This window comes from Crotalus tigris, unplaced genomic scaffold, assembly GCF_016545835.1.
Source record: "Crotalus tigris isolate CLP2741 ecotype Arizona unplaced genomic scaffold, ASM1654583v1 scf7180000019356.616467, whole genome shotgun sequence".
Lineage (NCBI taxonomy): Eukaryota > Metazoa > Chordata > Lepidosauria > Squamata > Viperidae > Crotalus > Crotalus tigris.
This window is the reverse complement of record NW_024097495.1, coordinates 281,667-301,878: the sequence shown is the minus strand read 5'-3', so window position 1 is coordinate 301,878 and position 20,212 is coordinate 281,667. Positions and strand designations below refer to the sequence as shown.

Here is a 20,212-nt window from a genome sequence, read left to right as displayed (position 1 = left end):
TAGATAGATAGATAGATAACATATTTATATCTAATGATAACTATAAATAGATGGATGGATGGATGGATAGATAGATAAATAGATAGATAGATAGATAGATAGATAGATAGATAGATAGATAGATAGATAAGGAAAGAATCAGGATGGATGGAGGGAAGGAAGCAGGGAGGGAGGGAGAAAAGGGAGGGAGGAAGGAAGGAAGGAAGGAAGGAAGGAAGGAAGGGGGAACATGGATGGATAGATGGGAGGGAGGAAAGTAAATAGATAAGGAAGGAAGGAAGGAAGGAAGGAAGGAAGGAAGGAAGAAGGGAGGGAAGGGATATAAGGAAGGAATCAGGAGGGAAGCAGGGACAGGGAGAGGAGGGAGGGAGGATAGAAGGAAGGAAGAAATGGGAAGGATGGATGGATGGATGGGTAGAGGGAGGTTAATACAGAGAAGGAAGGAAGGACAAAGGGAGTAAAGGAAAGAAGGGGGGCAGAAAAGGAAGGAAGGCATCGGGAGGAACGAAGGAAGGGAGGGAGGGAGGGAAAAAGGAAGGAAGGGAGGGACTATAATCTTTACTCCGTCCCCCATCATTGTCCCCTCCACTCTCTGCAGAGGGGTCACTTTCATAGGGACCACCATTGGGATGGCGCCCCTGGAGGGCATGTGCAGCGCGGAGAACTCCGGTGGGGTGAGCATGGTAAGAAGGAGATGTCTTCCCCAGACCCCTTCCTCTTGCTGATCGGGAGCTGCCCCATCGGGGATACGGGATGAAAATGCTCTTTGCTTGCCACACCTGGTGCCACTCGGGGGACGATCACAAGATCGCTTCTCTAGAGGCCAGGGCTCTCCACCTTGGGTAACTTTAAGGCCTGTGGACTCAACTCCCAGAATTCCCCAGCCAGCAGACCTGAGCTAGAGGATAGATGGATGGATGGATGGATGGATGGATGGATGGATGGATGGATGATAGATAGATAGATAGATAGATAGATAGATAGATAGATATAGATGGATGGATAGATAGATAGATAGATAGATAGATAGATAGATAGATAGATAGATAGATATAGAGATAGATATAGAGATAGATAGAGATGGATAGATGAATGGATAGATAGATAGATAGAGATAGATAGATAGATAGATGATAGATAGATAAAGATAGATAGATAGATAGATAGATAGATAGATAGATAGAGAAAGAGATAGATAGATAGATAGATGATAGAGATAGAGATATAGATGGATGGATGGATGGATGGATGATATATAGATAGATAGATTATAGATAGATATATAGATGTAGATATAGATAGATGATATATATATATATATATATATATATATATATATATATATATATAGAGAGAGAGAGAGAGAGAGAGAGAGAGAGAGAGAGAGAGAGAGAGAGAGATGGATGGATAGATAGATGGAATATAGATAGATAGATAGAGAGATAGATAGATATAGATGTAGATATAGATATAGATGGATAGATATATATATAGATGATAGATATAGAGATAGATAGAGAGAGAAAGAGATAGAAAGATATAGATGGATGGATGGATGGATGGATGGATAGATGATATATATATATATAGATAGATGATAGATAAGTGATATAGATATAGATAGATGGATGGATGAATATAGATGATATATATATAGATAGAGAGATAGAGAGAGAGAGAGAGATAGATAGATAGATAGATAGATAGATGGACGGATGGACAGACAGCACTAGCACTAGCCCTTAGACTTATATACCGCCTCGCAGGGCTTCACAGCCCCCTCTTGAGTGGTTTACAGGGTCAATCTATTGCCCCCCCCCAACCATCGGGCTCCTCATTTTACCCACCTCGGAAGGACACACGGCCGAGTCGACCTTGAGCTGGTCAGGATCGAACTCTTGGCAGTGGGTGCGAGGGGAGGGACGGGCAACGCTTGGGGGGATATCTCCTCCTCCTCCTTCCCAAGCCCCCCCTTTCCAGAAACAAGCCCTACATCCTTGAAAGGCCTAACTTGGATGGCAAGATAAATCACCCCCCCCTCAATTCTGCTGTCGCCCCCCCCCCAGCTCAGGTGCTTGGAAAATCAAACTCCACCCCCTCCCCTTTGGAAGCTGCCCCCCCTTCCCCTCTTATAGCTGACGAACCTTCCTCTTTTTCCCCCTCCTCCTCTTCCTCCTCCTCCCCCCCCCCAGGACCACTCGGAGTTGCCCATTGGCGCCGCTGCCACCATGGCCCACGAGATCGGCCACAATTTCGGCATAAGCCACGACGCGGACGGCTGCTGCGTGGAGGCCACGGCATCCCAAGGGGGCTGCATCATGGCTCCGGCCACGGGGTAAAGCGAGGCGGCTACCGTTTTGGGGCGGGTGGACGATTGTCCCTGATAAAATACAGGCCGTCCTTGACTTACGACGGTTCGCTTAGTGACCGTCGGGCATTACAACGGCACTCCCCCAAAAGCGACTCGTGACCGTTTTTCACACTGAAACGACCGTGGCAGCCTCCCCCCCGGGTCACGTGATCAAAACTGAGTCGCTCGGCGACTGACTCGTATTTACGACGGTCGCCGTGTTCCCCCCCTTGGGGGGGGTCACGCGATCTCTTTTTGCGACCTTCTGGCAAGCAAAGTTGACGGGGGGGGGGGAAAGCCGGATTCGCTTAACGACCTGTCTTCCTAACTGAAGGCCTGCAGCGACTCACTTAACCACTGTGGCAAGCGAGGTCGTAAAAGGGAGCGGGAAAAAAAAAGATCGCTTCACAAATGTCTTACTCGGCAACAAAACTTTGGGCTGAATTGTGATCGTAAGTCGAGGAGTATCTGTAATAGAGTTGGAAGAGACCTGGGAGGTCTTCTAGACCAACCCCTTGCTGAATTAGGAGACTCTATATCATTTCAGACAAGTGGCTGTCCAGTCTCTTCTTAAAAGCCTCCAATAGTGGAGCAGCCACAGCTTCTAGTGGCAAGCTGTTCCACTGGTTAATTGTTCTCCCAGTCAGGAAATTCCTCCTTAATTCCAGGTTGCTTCTCTCCTGGATTAGCTTCCCTCCCTTCAGGTGCTTTGGAGATAGGTGGACCCCCTCCTCTTCTCTGTGATAGCCCCCCAAATACTGGAAAACATGTCACCCCTAGTTCGTCTCTTTATTAGACAGAATGACAGAGTCGGAAGGGAGCCTTGGAGGTCTTCTAGTCCAGCCCCCTGTTTAAGCAGGAGATCCTATACCAGGGTTAGGCAACCTTGGCTCTTTTATGACTGGTGGACTTCAACTCCCAGAATTCCTGAGGCAGCCATGCTGAGGGGAAAGGGAGACGTTTCCAAGCTTAGCCATGCTGGCTGAGGAATTCTGGGAGTTGAAGTCCTAAAGTCATGAAGGGGCCATAGTTTCCCCATGCTGGCTCAGGAATGCTGGGAGTTGAAGTCCACGAGTCATAAAGCGACCTAGGCCTAGGCCAGAGGTAGGCAATCTTGGCTCTTTTATGACTCATGGACTTCAACTCCCAGAATTCCTGAGCCAGCCATGCTGAGGGGAAAGGAAGAGGTTTCCAACTGAGCCAGGCTGGCTCAGGAATTCTGGGAGTTGAAGTCCACCAGTCATAAAGCGGCCTAGGCCTAGGTCAGAGGTAGGCAACCTTGGCTCTTTTATGACTCGTGGACTTCAACTCTCAGAATTCCTGAGTCAGCCTGGCTCAGCTTGGAAACCTCACCCTTTCCCCTCAGCATGGCTGGCTCAGGAATTCTGGGAGTTGAAGTCCACGAGTCATAAAAGGGCCAAGGTTGCCTACCTCTGGCCTAGGCCAGGGATAGGCAATCTTGGCTCTTTTACGACTCATGGACTTCAACTCCCAGAATTCCTGAGCCAACATGGGGGAAACTTTGGCCCCTTCATGACTTGTGGACTTCAACTCCCAGAATTCCTGAGCCAGTCATGCTGAGGGGAAAGGGAGAGGTTTCCAAGCTGAGCCCTGCTGGCTCAGGAATTCTGGGAGTTGAAGTCCACAAGTCATAAAAGAGCCAAGGTTGCCTACACCTGTCCTATACCATTTCAGACACGTAGCTGTCCAGTCTCTTCTTAAAACCTTTAAAAAATCCGAATTCTCTCCTCAAAAAAGGAAAAGAAAAAAAAAACATGCAGGTAGTCCTTGACTTACAACAGTTTCCCTTAATGTCCATTCAAAGTTACAACAGCCCTGAAAAAAAAGGGACTCAGGACCGTTTTTCACACCAGCATCCCGCTGGTCACGTGATCAAAATTCAGACGCTTGGCCACGGACTCGTATTTACGACGGTCGCCGTATCCCCTTTTTGCGAATTTCAAAAGTCGACGGGGAAGCCGGATCCACTTAACGACCCTGTTACTAACTTAACAAATTCAGCGATTCGCTTAACAGCTGCGCCAAGAAAGGCGGCCTGAGGGGTGAAAACTCACTTAACGGCTGTTTCGCTTAGCGACGGAAGCGTAGAGCTGATCCGCGGTCGTACGTCGAGGACTCCCTGTAAAACGACCTTGCGGGCAATGCTTAGCACTTGAGCGTTCCTGCCCGAGCAGAGGGTTTCCTGCCCGAGCAAGGGGGTTGGACTAGATGACCTCCCGGCTCCCTTCCAACTTTATTCCTATTCCTATTTTTTGTAATTTTTTTTTATTACTATCACAATTACAAGGAGAGTGGGAGTTCCAGTCCCACCTTCGTTACGAAAGCCCTCTGGATGGCCTTGGGCCAATCGTGAGCAGACCCTGAGTTCAAGTCCTGCCTCAGCCATGAAATCTCGCCGGCTGACTATTACTATTTTCCAAAGCACCTGAAGGCAGGAGAAGAAGCAATAGGTGGAAACTAATCAAGAAGAGAAGCAACTTAGAACTACGGAGAAACTTCCTGACAGTGAGAACAATTAACCAGTGGAACTACCTGCCTCCAGAAGCGGTGAATGCTCCAACACTGGAAGTTTTGAAGAAGAGACTGGACAGCCATTTGTCCAAAATGGTGTAGGGTTTCCTGCCTGAGAGGGGGTTGGACTAGATGACCTCCAAGGTCCCTTCCAACTTTACTACTACTACTACTACTATTATTATTATTATTATTATTATTATTATTATTATTATTATTATTATTATTATTTGTGTCTCGGATTCGGACTCAGCCAGGGAAATTCTGCAAAAATCCGTCTTTTCTCGTCCTGACTGGGTATCTCTTCCCCCCCCCCCGAATTCCAGGCACCCCTTCCCCCGTGTGTTCAGCACCTGCAGCCGCAGACAGCTGGAGGGCTACTTCTTGAAAGGGGGGGGCGCGTGCCTGTTTAACCTGCCGGACACCAAGGACCTGGTCGTGGGGAAGAAGTGCGGCAACGGTTTTCTTGAGGAAGGGGAGGAATGTGACTGCGGAGAGGTCGAGGTAGGTAGGGGTGGGGGGGGGCGGTAGCAGGGCTGGCATTGGAAAGCAAGTGGGGGGGGGTGGGTGAGCCGGGGGGGGGGCAAGGCTGACTGGGAGGAAAGCCACGGGGCCGAGTCTGGCAACGAGGCAGGGAGAGGGTCAAAAGAGAAGAATCTGATGGGCAGACTGGTGGAGTGGTTAAGGGGCTGGCTTAGGCACCCGGAGACAGTGAGTTCTAGTCCCGCCTTAGCCATAAAAGCCAGTAGGGTGACTTTGGGCCAATCACCAGGAGACGGTGAGTTCTAGTCCTGCCTTAGCCATAAAAGCCAGTAGGATGACTTTGGGCCAATCACCAGGAGTCAGTAAGTTCTAGTTCCAACTTAAGCATGAAAGTCAAATGGGTGACTTTGGGCCAATCACCAGGAGACTGTGAGTTCTAGTCCTGCCTTAAGCATGAAAGCCAGTGGGGTGACTTTGGGCCAATCACCAGGAGACTGGGAGTTCTAGTCCTGCCTTAAGCACGAAAGCCAGTGGGGTGACTTTGGGCCAATCACCAGGAGACTGTAAGTTCTAGTTCCATCTTAGGCACGAAAGCCAGTGGGGTGACTTTGGGCCAATCACCAGGAGACGGCAAGTTCTAGTCCTGCCTTAAGCACGAAAGCCAGTGGGTGACTTTGGGCCAATCACCAAGAGACGGTGAGTTCTAGTTCCACCTTAGGCAAAAAAAGCCAGTGGGGTGTCTTTGGGCTAATCACCAGGAGACGGTGAGTTCTAGTTCCGCCTTAGGCATGAAAGGCAACTGGTTGACTTTGGGCCAATCACCAGTGCTGGGCTATGGAAACGGATCAGGAGTGAAAAGAATCCACTTCCTTTTTTAGGAATGCACCAATCCTTGCTGTAACCCCCAGAATTGCACGCTGAAAGCTGGAGCGGAGTGCGCCCACGGGGAATGTTGTCATTCCTGCAAGGTAATAACCTAGACCTAGACTAATCGTGGTTTGATCCCTGCTACCCTCAGTCCAAAGAAAATAGCCTGCTTTGGCGGAAAGCTTCTTCTCTTTGGCCTCCGTAGCTCAAGACTGCCGGGATCCTGTGCCGACAGCCAGCTGGATCGTGCGACCTCCCGGAATATTGCACGGGCGCCTCCCCCTACTGCCCTGCCAATGTCTACTTGTTGGATGGCTCAACGTGTTCCCACGGAGGGGAGTATTGTTACAATGGCATGTGCATGACACACCACCAGCAGTGTGTCCAGCTGTGGGGACCAGGTAAGCATCACCTTCCCTTTGGCTCTGTCTCGGCCCGTCGTTTTTATTCGTTTGTGTGTATCCTGCCTTTATTACTTTGACTAATAAATACTTTTACTATTCTATTCTATTCTATTCTATTCTATTCTATTCTATTCTATTCTATTCTATTCTATTCCATTCCATATATTCTATTCTAATCATTATTCTATTCCATTCCATTCCTTATTTTATTATTCTATTCTATTCTAATTCTAATTCTATTCTTATTTCTATTCTAATTCTATTTCTATTCCTATTTTCCAATATTTATTCTATTCTGTTCTGTTCTATTCTATTCTATACTCTGTTCTATTCTGTTCTATTCTGTTCTGTTCTATTCTATTCTATTCCATTCCATTCCATTCCATTCTATTTTATTCTAATTCTAATTCTTATTTCTATTCTAATTCTATTCTTATTTCTATTCTAATTCTAATTCTATTTTCCAATATTTATTCTATTCTGTTCTGTTCTAATCTATGCTATTCTATATTCTGATCTATTCTATTCTATTCTATATTCTGTTCTATTCTATTCTATATTCTGTTCTATTCTATGTTCTGTTCTATTCTATATTCTATTCTATTCAGTTTTATTCTATTCTATATTCTGTTCTATTCTATTTTCTCTTCTCTTCTCTTCTCTTCTCTTCTCTTCTCTTCTCTTCTCTTCTCTTCTCTTCTCTTCTCTTCTCTTCTCTTCTCGTCCAGTCCAGTCCAGTCCCATCTATTCTTCCTGAGCTGATCTTTCTTTTAAATGCACTAGAAAAAAACACTTTTGAGGCTAAATCCTCTCACCCCACAGGAGCTTGGCCAGCCCCCGACGCCTGCTTCCAGGATGTCAACAGGGCTGGGGACATGTATGGCAACTGTGGGAAAGACCGACAAGGCAACTATGTGAAATGTGCCAAGAGGTGAGCGGATCCAGATGTTCGTTCTGAGGCCCCTAGTCAGATGACGTTTGCAGCAACAGCGTCAACCAAACAGATTCCCAGTTGCTGCTGGGATCCGTCCCAGTTAAGGGACACCCGTGATTGGGATCACTTGGACTTTTTTTTTTTTTTTTACAGGGCGCCTGTCTCTTGAATCCTCTAGTTCAATGTTTCCCAAACTTGACCATTTTAAGGCATGTGGACTTCAACTCCCAGAATTCCACAGCCAGCAACGCTGGCTGTGGAATTCTGCGAGTTGAAGTCCACATGCCTTAAAATGGTCAAGTTTGGGAAACACTGCTCTAGTTCTGCACCTGATAGGATTTCTCTTTCTTTCCCCCCCTTCCAGAGATGCCAAGTGTGGGAAAATCCAGTGTCAAAGCTCAGCTGCCAAGCCCAAAGGGACGAACACCATCTCCATGGACACCACCATCCGGTTTAACGGGCAGGAGATCAAGTGCCGAGGGACCTTAGTCTACGCCACCAAGGATGACGAGGGAGACCTCTCCGACCCGGGGCTTGTGATGACGGGCACCAAGTGTGGAGAAGGGTTGGTGAGTCCTCCAGAGAAGGGAAAGAGCAGTCAGCTTTTCTGCCTTCCATGTTTCACGATGCAATAATAGGTCATGCAGTGGCCAGAGACTCAGCAAAGCAGCTGGACTTTTTTTTAATAATAATAATAATAATAATAATAATAATAATAATAATAATAATAATAATAATAATAGTAGTAAAGTTGGAAGGGACCTTGGAGGTCATCTAGTCCAACCCCCTGCTCAGGCAGGAAACCCTACACCATTTCGGACAAATGGCTGTCCAGTCTCTTCTTAAAAACTTCCAGTGTTGGAGCATTTACTGCTTCTGGAGGCAGGCTGTTCCACTGATTAATTGTTCTCACTGTCAGGAAGTTTCTCCTTAGTTCTAGGTTGCTTCTCTCCTTGATTAGTTTCCACCCATTGCTTCTTGTCCTGCCTTCAGGTGCTTTGGAAAATAGCTTGACTCCCTCTTCTTTGTGGCAGCCCCTGAGATATTGGAACACTGCTATCATGTCCCCCCTCGTCCTTCTCTTCATTAAACTAGACATACCCAATTCCAGCAACCGTTCCTTATATGTTTTAGCCTCCAGTCCCCTAATCATCTTTGTTGCTCTTCTCTGTACTCTTTCTAGAGTCTCAACATCTTTTTTACATCGTGGTGACCAAAACTGGATGCAGTATTCCAAGTGTGGCCTTACCAAGGCATTGTAAAGTGGTATTAATACTTCACGTGATCTTGATTCTATCCCTCTGTTAATGCAGCCTAGCACTGTGTTGGCCTTTTTGGCAGCTGCAGCACACTGCTGGCTCATATTTAAGTGATTGTCTACTAGGACTCCGAGGTCCCTCTCACAGTTACTACTATTGAGCATGGTGCCACCTATGCTGTACTTGTGCATTTGGTTTTTCTTGCCTAAATGTAGAACCTTGCTTTTTTCACCATTGAATTTCATTTTGTTAGTTAGTGCCCAGTGTTCAAGTCTGTCCAGATCCTTCTGTATCTTAAGCCTGTCTTCTGGAGTGTTGGCTATTCCTGCCAGCTTGGTGTCGTCTGCAAATTTGATGAGTTCCCCATCTATCCCTTCATCCAAAGTGTTGATGAAGATGTTGAAGAGTACTGGGCCCAGAACAGAGCCCTGGGGCACCCCACTACACACTTCCCTCCATATAGATGCAGTTCCATTGAGGACCACTCGCTGAGTACGGCCGGTCAGCCAGCTACGGATCCATCTGGTGGTGGTTCTGTCTACCCCACCTTTATCTATCTTGTCAAGTAGTAGGTTGTGATCTACTTTATCAAATGCCTTACTGAAGTCCAAGTAAATTATGTCCACAGCATTCCTCTGATCCCCTAATTTTGTCACTTGGTCAAAGAATGCAATAAGATTTGTCTGGCATGATCTATTTTTGACAAACCCATGTTGGCTTTTAGTAATGACTTTGTTTGCCTCTAGGTGTTCGTTGATTCGTTGACACAGCAAGCTAGAAAAAGGGAATAATAGTAGTAATAATAATAATAATAATAATAATAATAATAATAATAATAATACCATCAAACATCCACATCTGCCTATCCTAGGTCCTTGGCAAGGACTCGATAGGTAGACAAAAATGCCAAAACCAGTCTGAACATCTGGCTGACTGTGCGATGATGATGATGATGATGATGATTATTATTATTAACACCATTGGCATTGACAAATTCGCTATTAGTCAATTGCAAAAGACAGCCTTACTAGGAACTGCTTCCATCCTGCGACGATACCTGTAATACCATCAAACATCCACATCTGCCTATCCCAGGTCCTGGGTAAGGACTCGATGGGTAGACATAAGGCCAAATCCAGTCTGAACATCTGGCTGACTGTGCGATGATCGATAATAATAATAAAGTTGGAAGGGACCTTGGAGGTCATCTAGTCCAACCCCCTGCTCAGGCAGGAAACCCTACACCATTTCGGACAAATGGCTGTCCAGTCTCTTTTTAAAAACTTCCCATGTTGGAGCATTTAGCGCTTCTGGAGGCAGGTTGTTAATAATAACAATAATAATGTTGGAAAGGACCTTGGAGGTCATCTAGTCCAACCCACTGCTCAGGCAGGAAACCCTAGACCATTTCAGACAAATGGTTGTCCAGTCTCTTCTTAAAGACTTCCAGTGTTGGAGCATTCACCGCTTCTGGAGGCCGGTAGTTCCACTGGTTAATTGTCCTCACTGTCAGGAAGTTTCTCCTTAGTTCTAGGTTGCTTCTTTCCTTGCTTAGTTTCCATCCATTGCTTCTCATCCTGCCTTCAAGTCCTTTGGAGAATAGCTTGACTCCCTCTTCTTTGGGGCAGCCCCTGAGATACTGGAAGACTGCTATCCTGTCCCCCCTCGTCCTTCTCTTCCTTAAACTAGACATACCCAGTTCCAGCAACCGTTCCTTAATTATCAGGGAGAAAACCTGTTTATGCAGCTCCTAAGTGTCAATTTTGTTTTTTGATTATGTGACTTGATGGAACATAATGAATCAGACTTCTTTAATCACAACTGACTCTCAAATCATTTCAGAACATCCCTTCTCATTTGCTAATAATGACTTTTTTTTGGGTGGGGGGAATTTTCCTTGCAGGTGTGCAAAGACCAGCGGTGTCAAAACGCGTCCTTTTTCGAAGAGGATAAATGCATCTCCAAATGTCACGGCCACGGGGTGAGTCGGCAGCAAAAGCCTTGTGGCTTATTTCATTTTCTGAATTAAAGCTTTTATTGATTTTTCTCTTACATACATATGTTAGTTTTTTCCATCGACCAGCTGTCTGGAATCAACAATGCTAATGCATATTCCACTCCTAATCCTTCATTCTTTCTTCTAGCCAATGGGAGAATACGTCGCAAGTTTGATAGTAGTCTGTATCTTCTTTATCCTTCCATCTCAACGATAATCTGTCCATCTCCGCGCATTCCAATAGTTTTCGGATTATTTCTTCTTCTGGTGGAAGTGCTTCATTTTTCCAATATTGCGCAAAAGTTATTCTTGCCGCTGTAGTGACGTGTAAAATCAAATACAGGCTTTGTTTGTTAATCTTTTCAGGCATTATACCTAACAAGAAAAGTTCATGTTTTCTAACCAGGCATGTATATATTTCTGAAGTTAGATGCCAACCTTCTCCTTTGGGCGAATGTGGGGTGGGGCAAAAATGAGACGAGAATTTCATTTAATGCATCGCAATTTTCAAACAAGAGGCAGATAAACCCTTTTGCACGTGTCTCCAGCAACTCTATAGATTACAAGTAGGTCCTCTGCTTACAACGGCTCGTTTAGTGGCTGTGAGAAGTTACAATGGCACTGGAAAAAGGGACTTACAACCATTTTTCACACTTCTGACCCATATTTATGATGGTCGCAGCGTCCTGGGGACAATAATAATAATAACAACAACAACAACAACTGGAGAAGATAACAAAATACAAAGACCTACAAATAGAAATAGAAAGACTGTGGCAAAGGCAAGCAAGGGTAGTACCAATAGTCATAGGCTCCTTGGGTGCAATCCCAAAACAACTGGAGCACCACTTGAACACCATTGGCATTGACAAATTCGCTATTAGTCAATTGCAAAAGGCAGCCTTACTAGGAACTGCTTCGATCCTGCGACGATATCTGTAATACCATCAAACATCCACATCTGCCTATCCCAGGTCCTGGGTAAGGACTCGATAGGTAGACAAAATGCCAAATCCAGTCTGAACATCTGGCTGACTGTGCGATGATCCATAATAGTAAAGTTGGAAGGGACCTTGGAGGTCATCTAGTCCAACCCCCTGCTCAGGCAGGAAACCCTATACCATTTTGGACAAATGGCTATCCAGTCTCTTCTTAAAAACGTCCAGTGTTGGAGCATTCACCGCTTCTGGAGGCAGGTAGTTCCACTGGTTAATTGTTCTCAATGTCAGGAAGTTTCTCCTTAGTTCTAGGTTGCTTCTCTCCTTGGTTCGTTTTTTTGTTGACCTTTTGACAAGCAAAGTCAAGACTCACTCCACACGCTCTCTGATTGTCTTAGGTTTGTAACAGCAACCACAACTGTCATTGTGATGCTGGCTGGGCTCCTCCTTTCTGCGAGAAGCCGGGGCTGGGAGGCAGCGTTGACAGCGGCCCCGTCCAGCAAGACCGTGAGTTTCTCCCCCCCTTTTTCTCTCTTGCTCTCTCCTTTCTCCTCCTCCTCCTCCTCCTCCCTCTTCTTCTTCTCCTTCTCAACCTTCATATTCTCCTTCTTCCCCTTCTCTCTTTCCCTTTCTCTTTCTTTTCCTTTTCCTCCTCCTCCGCCTTCTCTTCTTTCTCCCCCTCCTCCTCCCTCTCCCTCCTTCTCTTGGATGGATGGATGGAAGGAAGGAAGGAAATAAGGGGGGAAGGATGGATGGATAAATGGAAGAAGGGATGGATCTAAGGGATGGATGGAAATATGGATGGATAAATCAAAGGATTGATGGATGTGATGGATGGAAAGAAGGAAGGAAGGAAATAAGGATGGAAATATAGATGGATAGATGGAAGGATGTATGTATGTAAGGGATGGATGGATGGAAGGAAGGAAGGAAGGAAGGAAATAAGGGTGGAAGGATGGATAGATAGATAGATGGAAGGATGGATGGATGGAAGGGATGAATGGAAGGAAGGAAAAGGGTGGAAGGATGGATAGATAGATGGAAGGATGGATGGAAGGAAGGGATGGATGGATGGAAATATAGAAGGATGGAAGGATGGATGGATGGAAGGGATGTATGTATGGATGGAAGAATGGAAGGAAGGAAGGAAGGAAATAAGGGTGGAAGGATGGATGAATGGATGGAAGGAAGGAAGGAAATAAGGGTGGAAGGATGGATAGATAGATGGAAGGATGGAAGGGATGGATGGATGGAAATATAGAAGGATGGAAGGATGGATGGATGGAAGGGATGTATGTATGGATGGAAGGAAGGAAGGAAGGAAATAAGGGTGGAAGGATGGATGGAAGGGATGAATGGATGGAAGGAAGGAAGGAAGGAAATAAGGGTAGAAGGATGGATGGATGGAAGGAAGGAAATAAGGGTAGAAGGATGGATGGTTTGAAGGGATGAATGGATGGATGGAAGGAAGGAAATAAGGGTGGAAGGATGGATAGATAGATGGAATGATGGATGGATGGAAGAAAGGAAATAAGGGTGGAAGGATGGATGAATGGATGGGAGGAAGGAAGGAAGGAAGGAAAAAATGATGGAAGGATGGATAGATGAAAGGATGGATAGATGGAAGAGATGGATGGATGGAAATATAGAAGGATGGAAGGATGTATGTATGTAAGGGATGGATGGAAGGAAGGAAATAAAGGTGGAAGGAGGGATAGATAGATGGAAGGATGGATGGATGGATGTAAGGGATGGATGTATGGATGGAAGAATGGAAGGAAGGAAATAAGGGTGGAAGGAGGGATAGATAGATGGAAGGATGGATGGATGGATGTAAGGGATGGATGTATGGATGGAAGGATGGAAGGAAGGAAATAAAGGTGGAAGGAGGGATAGATGGATGGAAGAATGGATGGTAGTCTACGTGGGGCACCTGAAGTCTGCAGCTGTGACGTTCTCCTCCTTCTCCATGGACTCGCTCACAGATTATGAAGCCATCTTGATCACTTTGCTGGTGATCTTCCTGCTCTTGGTGCCCTCTCTGCTTCTGGGGCTCTACACCTGCTACAAACGAGAGAGTTCGCCCCTCAACAAGTGGGTCAAGGACTTAAGGAAGAGGCAGACGATCGGCAGGTGGGCAGCTCCCTAACCATGTGTGAACCCTTTTCTTCTCTCCTCCTAATCCTCGCCTCGCACCCTGTTTTTTCCTCCTCACCGTTAGTTGCTGATTCACTGCACGGATAACCCTTGCACCCAAACTATTTTTCACGGAAAGGCACCCCTAACTCACCTGTGGGCCCTCGTCCACAGAGCCTGCTTTTAACCCAGTTGCAAACGAACCCACTTTCGGTTTCCTTAAGCCATAAATTCAGCCGGTAGCCCTGATTCGCTCCGGGGGGCTAAGCTGATTCTCATCTCCCCATGGTGAACTCATGGCTAATCCAGTTGTGTCCTGACAGTTAGAACCATTAACCAGTGGAACTACTGGCCCCCAGAAGCAGTGAATGCTCCAACACTGGAAGTCTTTAAGAAGAGACTGGACAGCCCTTTGTCCAAAATGGTATAGGGTTTCCTGCCTGAGCAGGGGGTTGGACTAGATGACCTCCAAGGTCCCTTCCAACTTTATTATTATTATTATGGATCATCGCACAGTCAGCCAGATGTTCAGACTAGATTTGGCATTTTTGTCTACCTATCGAGTCCTTCCCAAGGCAGATGTGGATGTTTGATAGTATTACAGATCTCGTCGCAGGATGGAAGCAGTTCCCAGTAAGGCCGCCTTTTGCAATTGACAGATGGTGAATTTTTCAGTGCCGATGATGGTGTTCAAGTGGTGCTCCAGTTGTTTTGGGATTGCACCCAAGGTGCCTATGACTATTGGTATCACCCTTGCTTGCTTTTGCCACAGTCTTTCTATTTGTAGGTTTTTGTATTTTGTGATCTTCTCCAGTTCTTTCTCCTCTGTTCTGCTGTCTCCAGGCACTGCCACGTCCACTATCCAGACTTTTTTGTCTTTCTTATTGACAATTGTTAAGTCTGGGGTGTTATGTTGCAGGTGCTTGTCTGTTTGAATTCTGAAGTCCCAGAGCAGTTTAATTTTATCATTTTCTATGACTTTCTCTATTTTATGATCCCACCAGTTTTTGCTTACATGCAAATGATATTTTTGGCAGATCTTCCAATGCACCATCGTTGCTACTTTGTCATGCCGCTGCTTGTAGTCAGTCTGTGCAATCTTCTTGCAACAGCTTACCAGGTGGTCCACTGTTTCTTCAGCTTCTTTGCATAGGCAGCACTTACTGTCTGTTGCTGTCTTCTCAATTTTGACTTTATATGTATTTGTCCTTAAGGCTTGGTCTTGTGCAGCCAGAATTAGTCCCTCGGTCTCTTTCTTCAATTTTCCTGCTCTTAGCCATTGCCAGGTTATTATCTGCTTTCCCAGCTATTTTTTTAAATGTATTGGTTGTTGTTGTTGTTACGGATCATCACAGATGTTCAGACTGGATTTGGCATTTTGTCTACCTATCGAGTCCTTACCCAAGACCTGGGATAGGCAGATGTGGATGTTTGATGGTATTACAGATATCGTCGCAGGATGGAAGCAGTTCCTAGTAAGGCTGCCTTTTGCAATTGACTAATAGCGAATTTGTCAATGCCAATAGTGTTCAAGTGGTGCTCCAGTTGTTTTGGGATTGCACCCAAGGAGCCTATGGCTATTGGTACTACCCTTGCTTGCTTTTGCCACAGTCTTTCTATTTCTATTTGTAGGTCTTTGTATTTTGTTATCTTCTCCAGTTCTTTCTCGTCTATTCTTCTGTCTCCAGGCACTGCCCCATCCACTATCCAGACTTTTTTGTCTTTCTTATCGACAATTGTTAAGTCTGGGGTGTTATGTTGCAGGTGCTTGTCTGTTTGAATTCTGAAGTCCCAGAGCAGTTTAACTTTATCATTTTCTATGACTTTCTCTATTTTTGAGAACCACCAATTCTTGCTTACAGGCAAATGATATTTCTTGCAGATCTTCCAATGCACCATTGTTGCTACTTCGTCATGCTGCTGCTTGTAGTCAGTCTTCAGCTTTTTTGCATAGGCGGCACTTATTGTCTGTTGCTGTCTTCTCAATTTTGACTTTATATGCATTTGTCCTTAAGGCTTGGTCTTGTGCAGCCAGAATTAGTCCCTCAGTCTCTTTCTTCAATTTTCCTGCTCTTAGCCATTGCCAGGTCTTGTTATTATCTGCTTTCCCAGCTATTTTTTAAATGTGCTGGTTGTTGTTGTTGTTGTTATTGTTGTTGTTGTTGTCTTCGTCATCATCATCATCATCATCATCATCTCTTAAAGCAATCTGGTATAGCCCCATCCAAAGGAGAGATGGATGCTGGAAACAACCCAACACTTTTTCATTCAAGGCAGCAAACTTAATTATGTATAACATAATCTCGAGAATTATTTCACCGTTTGGCTGTCATCATCTTCTTGTTATAAAATGAAAAATAATTGATCCCAGTGGGGAAAAGACAATGGAGAAATCATTAAAAGGGATGGCAGCTTTGGTGGGGTAGGGGGGGAGAGAGAGAGAAAAAAGGAAGGGTCTTCAATCAACGTTCATTCTGCCCCCCCCCCCCAATTAGGGCCCTAATTGAGGTCACAATTACAGCCATAACCCCTCAACGGAGAGTCCCCGACTTATAGCCATAATGGGACCTACAATTACAGCCGCAAACTATAATGCTTCTTAAGCCGGTTACAGTGTGGCTTATATGCCCAATTTTACTGTTTTTTTCGCCACAGTTTGTTAAGCGATTCCGTGGTTTGCTATGGAGCTTTTGAGGGGGGGGGGGCCTGGAAAGTGCAAAACAGGCAACAGCTGTCAATTTTGAGCTGTTTGCTGAGCGCCCCAAATCTCGTCATGGGACCGAGACTTCTGATCTAAGTCGTGGGTAACTTTGGGGACCTCCGTCGTAACTCCAAACCTTCGCTAAGCGGCTCGTCGTAATTCAGGAGGGGGGCTTCTTTGCAAGCTTGGAAAAGATCCAACTTTGAAGTCATATCCATATACGTCCTCATATTTTTCATGCTAGCTTGGAGACCGCAGCGCCTTTAAGCCTCTCGTAGGATAGTCACCGGGTGGGTGACAGACTTAACAACCACAGAGGTTCCTTTAATGCAGTGGTTCTCAACCTTTTTAATGCCGCGACCCCCAACCGGTCGTAAGTCGAGGACTACTCAACGGGTTGTAAGTCGAGGACTACTCAACTGGTGCAGCACCGTTTGCAGAATGGGACTTTTGGCGGACTCAGCAGGGCAGAGACAGCCTGGACAATTCCTATTGGCTTTGGAAAGCCAATAGAATTAGACTCTATTCGAGAGAGTCTCTTCTATTGGCTTTCAAAAGCCAATAGAATAAAATGGAGTAGCCCAGCTAAGGAAAAGGGGAAAAAAAATGGCGGACTGTGTTGTTTGGTGACCCCCGTGAAATGGTCGTTCGACCCCAAATGGGGTCCCGACCCACAGGTTGAGAACCACTGCTTTAATGACCGAGGCAAGAAAAGTCGTAAAATGGGGCAACCCCCCCTCAAAAAAACCCAGGAATTTTGGGCTTCAGTTGTGGCCTACCTGTACACTGAGTTTCAATTCAGAATTGCAATGGGCAGACCTGAAAGCGATCTTCGTTTTTTTCCCAACGTTTAAGGTTTTTTTAAATAATAATAATAATCAAGTTGGAAGGGACCTTGGAGGTCATCTAGTCCAACCCCCTGCTCAGGGAGGAAATCCTAGACCATTTCAGACAAATGGCTGTCCAGTCTCTTCTTAAAGACTTCCAGTGTTGGAGCATTCAAAGCTTCTGGAGGCAGGTTGTTAATAATAATAATAATAATAATGTTGCAAGGGACCTTATAGGTCATCTAGTCCAACCCCCTGCTCAGGCAGGAAACCCCTATCCCATTTCAGACAAATGGCTATCCAGTCTCTTCTTAAAGACTTCCAGTGTTGGAGCATTCTCCGCTTCTGGTGGCAGGTTGTTCCACTGGTTAATTGTTCTAACTGTCTCCGAAAATTCCTCCTTCGTTCTAGGTTGCTTCTTTTAATCTGTTCTTTCTTTCTGTTTTTTTGCGACAGAAACGGAATTCTTCGTCAGAAAACAACGCAAGGACACTCTAATTCCGGCTTCACTTTGCAGGATATTTCCTGCACTAATAAAGGGAAGTCCAGCACTACCAGCCAGGTGAACAAACTCATCCCAGCTCAAACGTTTTGTGGTCCATTTGAAGGCTGATTATGAAACAGGTAGTCCTCAACTTACGACCACAAATGAGCAACACGTTACTAAGCCAGACAGTGGTTTAATTGGACTTTGCTCCATTTTACGACCTTTGCACACATTTTAAGCCAGGGGTCTTTAAAGTTGGCCCTTTGTTGACTTGTGGACTTCAACTCCCAAAATGCCTCAGCCAGCATGAACGCCTGCTTTCAATTATGGTCGTAAGTCGAGGACCACCTGTATAGTTTTGCAGTGCCCTAATATTTTGAGAGAGAGCCATTTGGTGTTCTGGTTAAGGCATCAGGCAGCACTAGAACTCACTGTCTCCTGGTGATTGGTCCAAAGTCAACCAGTTGCCTTTCATGCTTAAGGCGGGACTAGAACTCACCGTCTCCTGGTGATTGGCCCACAGTCACCCAGCCAGCTTTCATGCCTAAGGCGGGACTAGAACTCACCGTCTCCTGGTGATTGGCTCATAGTCACCCAGCCAGCTTTCATGCCTAAGGCGGGACTAGAACTCAACTGTCTCCTGGTGATTGCCCCAAAGTCAACCAGTTGCCTTTCATGCTTAAGGCGGGACTAGAACTCACCATCTCCTGGTGATTGGCCCAAAGTCACCCAGCCAGCTTTCATGCCTAAGGCGGGACTAGAACTCACTGTCTCCTGGTGATTGGCCCATAGTCACCCAGCTGGCTTTCACATCTAAGGCGGGACTAGAACTCACCGTCTCCTGTTGACTGGCTCAAAATCACCCAGCTGGCTTTCATTCCTAAGGCAGGACTAGAACTCACCATCTCCCAGTGATTGGCCCAAAGTCACCCAGCCGGCTTTCATGCTTAAAGTGGGACTAGAATTCACCATCTCCTGGTGATTGGCCCAAAGTCACCCAGCTGGCTTTCATGCCTAAAGCAGGACTAGAACTCACCGTCTCCTGGTTTTTAACTCGGTGCCTTCACAACTGGCAATTTCTACCTGGGAACCTCCTGACCCCCCTTTTTTTTTTCTCTCTCTCCTCAGGTAGCAAGAGGCGTTTCCCTGCTTAAGCCCAACCCTCCTCAAGGGGGTCCCCACCCCATCAACGTGGTACGACCCTTACGGCCCAGCTGCGGCCCCTCGGCCCCCCTCCAGAGGGACCCCAAACCTTCCAGGCCTCCCCCACTGCCGTTCCACGGATCGCCCGCCATGCCTCCGAAAGCTGGGTCTGGGGGTCCCGCCAAACTGCCCCCTCCGAAGAAGCCTCTTCCGAGCGCCCCTGTCCGACCCCTTCCGGTGAGTTGCCTGCTCCCATTCCCCCGAGGAGTTGTGTGTGTGTGTTAGTTCTGGCACCTCCAATTTGCCACTGGCAGGTTTTAGATATCCAGATATTTCCCCTGCAGGGCATGGGGAATTCTGGGAGTTGAAGTCCAGCCATCTTAAACCTGGCTGAAGTTGAGAAAGGCTGTCTTAGACCCACCTTATTGCTCTCTTGTTTTCTCCTCCTGGCAGCTCAACCCACAGCGGAGACCACCTTACAGACCCCTCCCCAAGACTCTTCTGGCGAAAGACGTGGTCTCAGCTCCGAGTCCGGCCTTGCTGGTCATGGTCGCCCCGACCAACGCCAAGCCATCAGGCACCGGGGCCTTGAACCATCTCTCCAAACCTCTCAAGTAAGTTGGCCGTGAAAGATGACGCCGCCTTCGGGAACCGAAAACGGGCCGAGGAACGGAAATCCACGTAAAAGGGCAAAAAGGATTAGAACTCACCGTCTCTGGGTGATTGGCCCAAAGTCACCCAGCCGGCTTTCACGTCTAAGGCGGGACTAGAACTCACAGCCTCCCGGTGATTGGCCCATAATCCCCCAGCTAACGTTCATGCCTAAAGTGGGACTAGAACTCACCATCTCCTGGTGATTGGCCCAAAGTCACCCAGTTGGCTTTCATGTCTTAGGCAAAACTAGAACTCACCCATCTGTCCAAAGTGTCTCAGCTGGCATTCATGCCTTTGGCAGAACTATAACTCACTATCTCCTGGCGATCAGCCCAAAGTCACCCAGTCGGCTTTCATTCCTAAGGTGGGACTAGAACTCACCGTCTCCTGGTGATTGGCCCAAAGTCACCCAGCTGGCTTTTAGACCTAAAGCAGAACCAGAACTCACACTCTCCTAGTTTCTAGCCTCCTGCCTTCACTATTGGAGCAAACTGGATCCCT

At 46.4% G+C, this 20,212-nt stretch overlaps 1 protein-coding gene across 1 annotated transcript in view; it reads left to right on the top strand.

Annotated features, from left to right (window-relative positions):
- The window catches only part of LOC120316314 (disintegrin and metalloproteinase domain-containing protein 33-like), a 62,995-nt gene that overhangs the window by 39,120 nt on the left and 3,663 nt on the right, over positions 1-20,212 (top strand). The window contains exons 10-22 of the mRNA XM_039361758.1: positions 599-683; positions 2,193-2,335; positions 5,209-5,386; positions 6,244-6,333; positions 6,438-6,633; positions 7,459-7,567; positions 7,935-8,139; positions 10,733-10,810; positions 12,162-12,270; positions 13,749-13,896; positions 17,884-17,989; positions 19,043-19,294; positions 19,511-19,671. Of these exons, the coding sequence (XP_039217692.1) occupies positions 599-683; positions 2,193-2,335; positions 5,209-5,386; positions 6,244-6,333; positions 6,438-6,633; positions 7,459-7,567; positions 7,935-8,139; positions 10,733-10,810; positions 12,162-12,270; positions 13,749-13,896; positions 17,884-17,989; positions 19,043-19,294; positions 19,511-19,671 (1,860 nt within the window). The remainder of the gene's footprint in view (positions 1-598; positions 684-2,192; positions 2,336-5,208; positions 5,387-6,243; positions 6,334-6,437; positions 6,634-7,458; positions 7,568-7,934; positions 8,140-10,732; positions 10,811-12,161; positions 12,271-13,748; positions 13,897-17,883; positions 17,990-19,042; positions 19,295-19,510; positions 19,672-20,212) is intronic.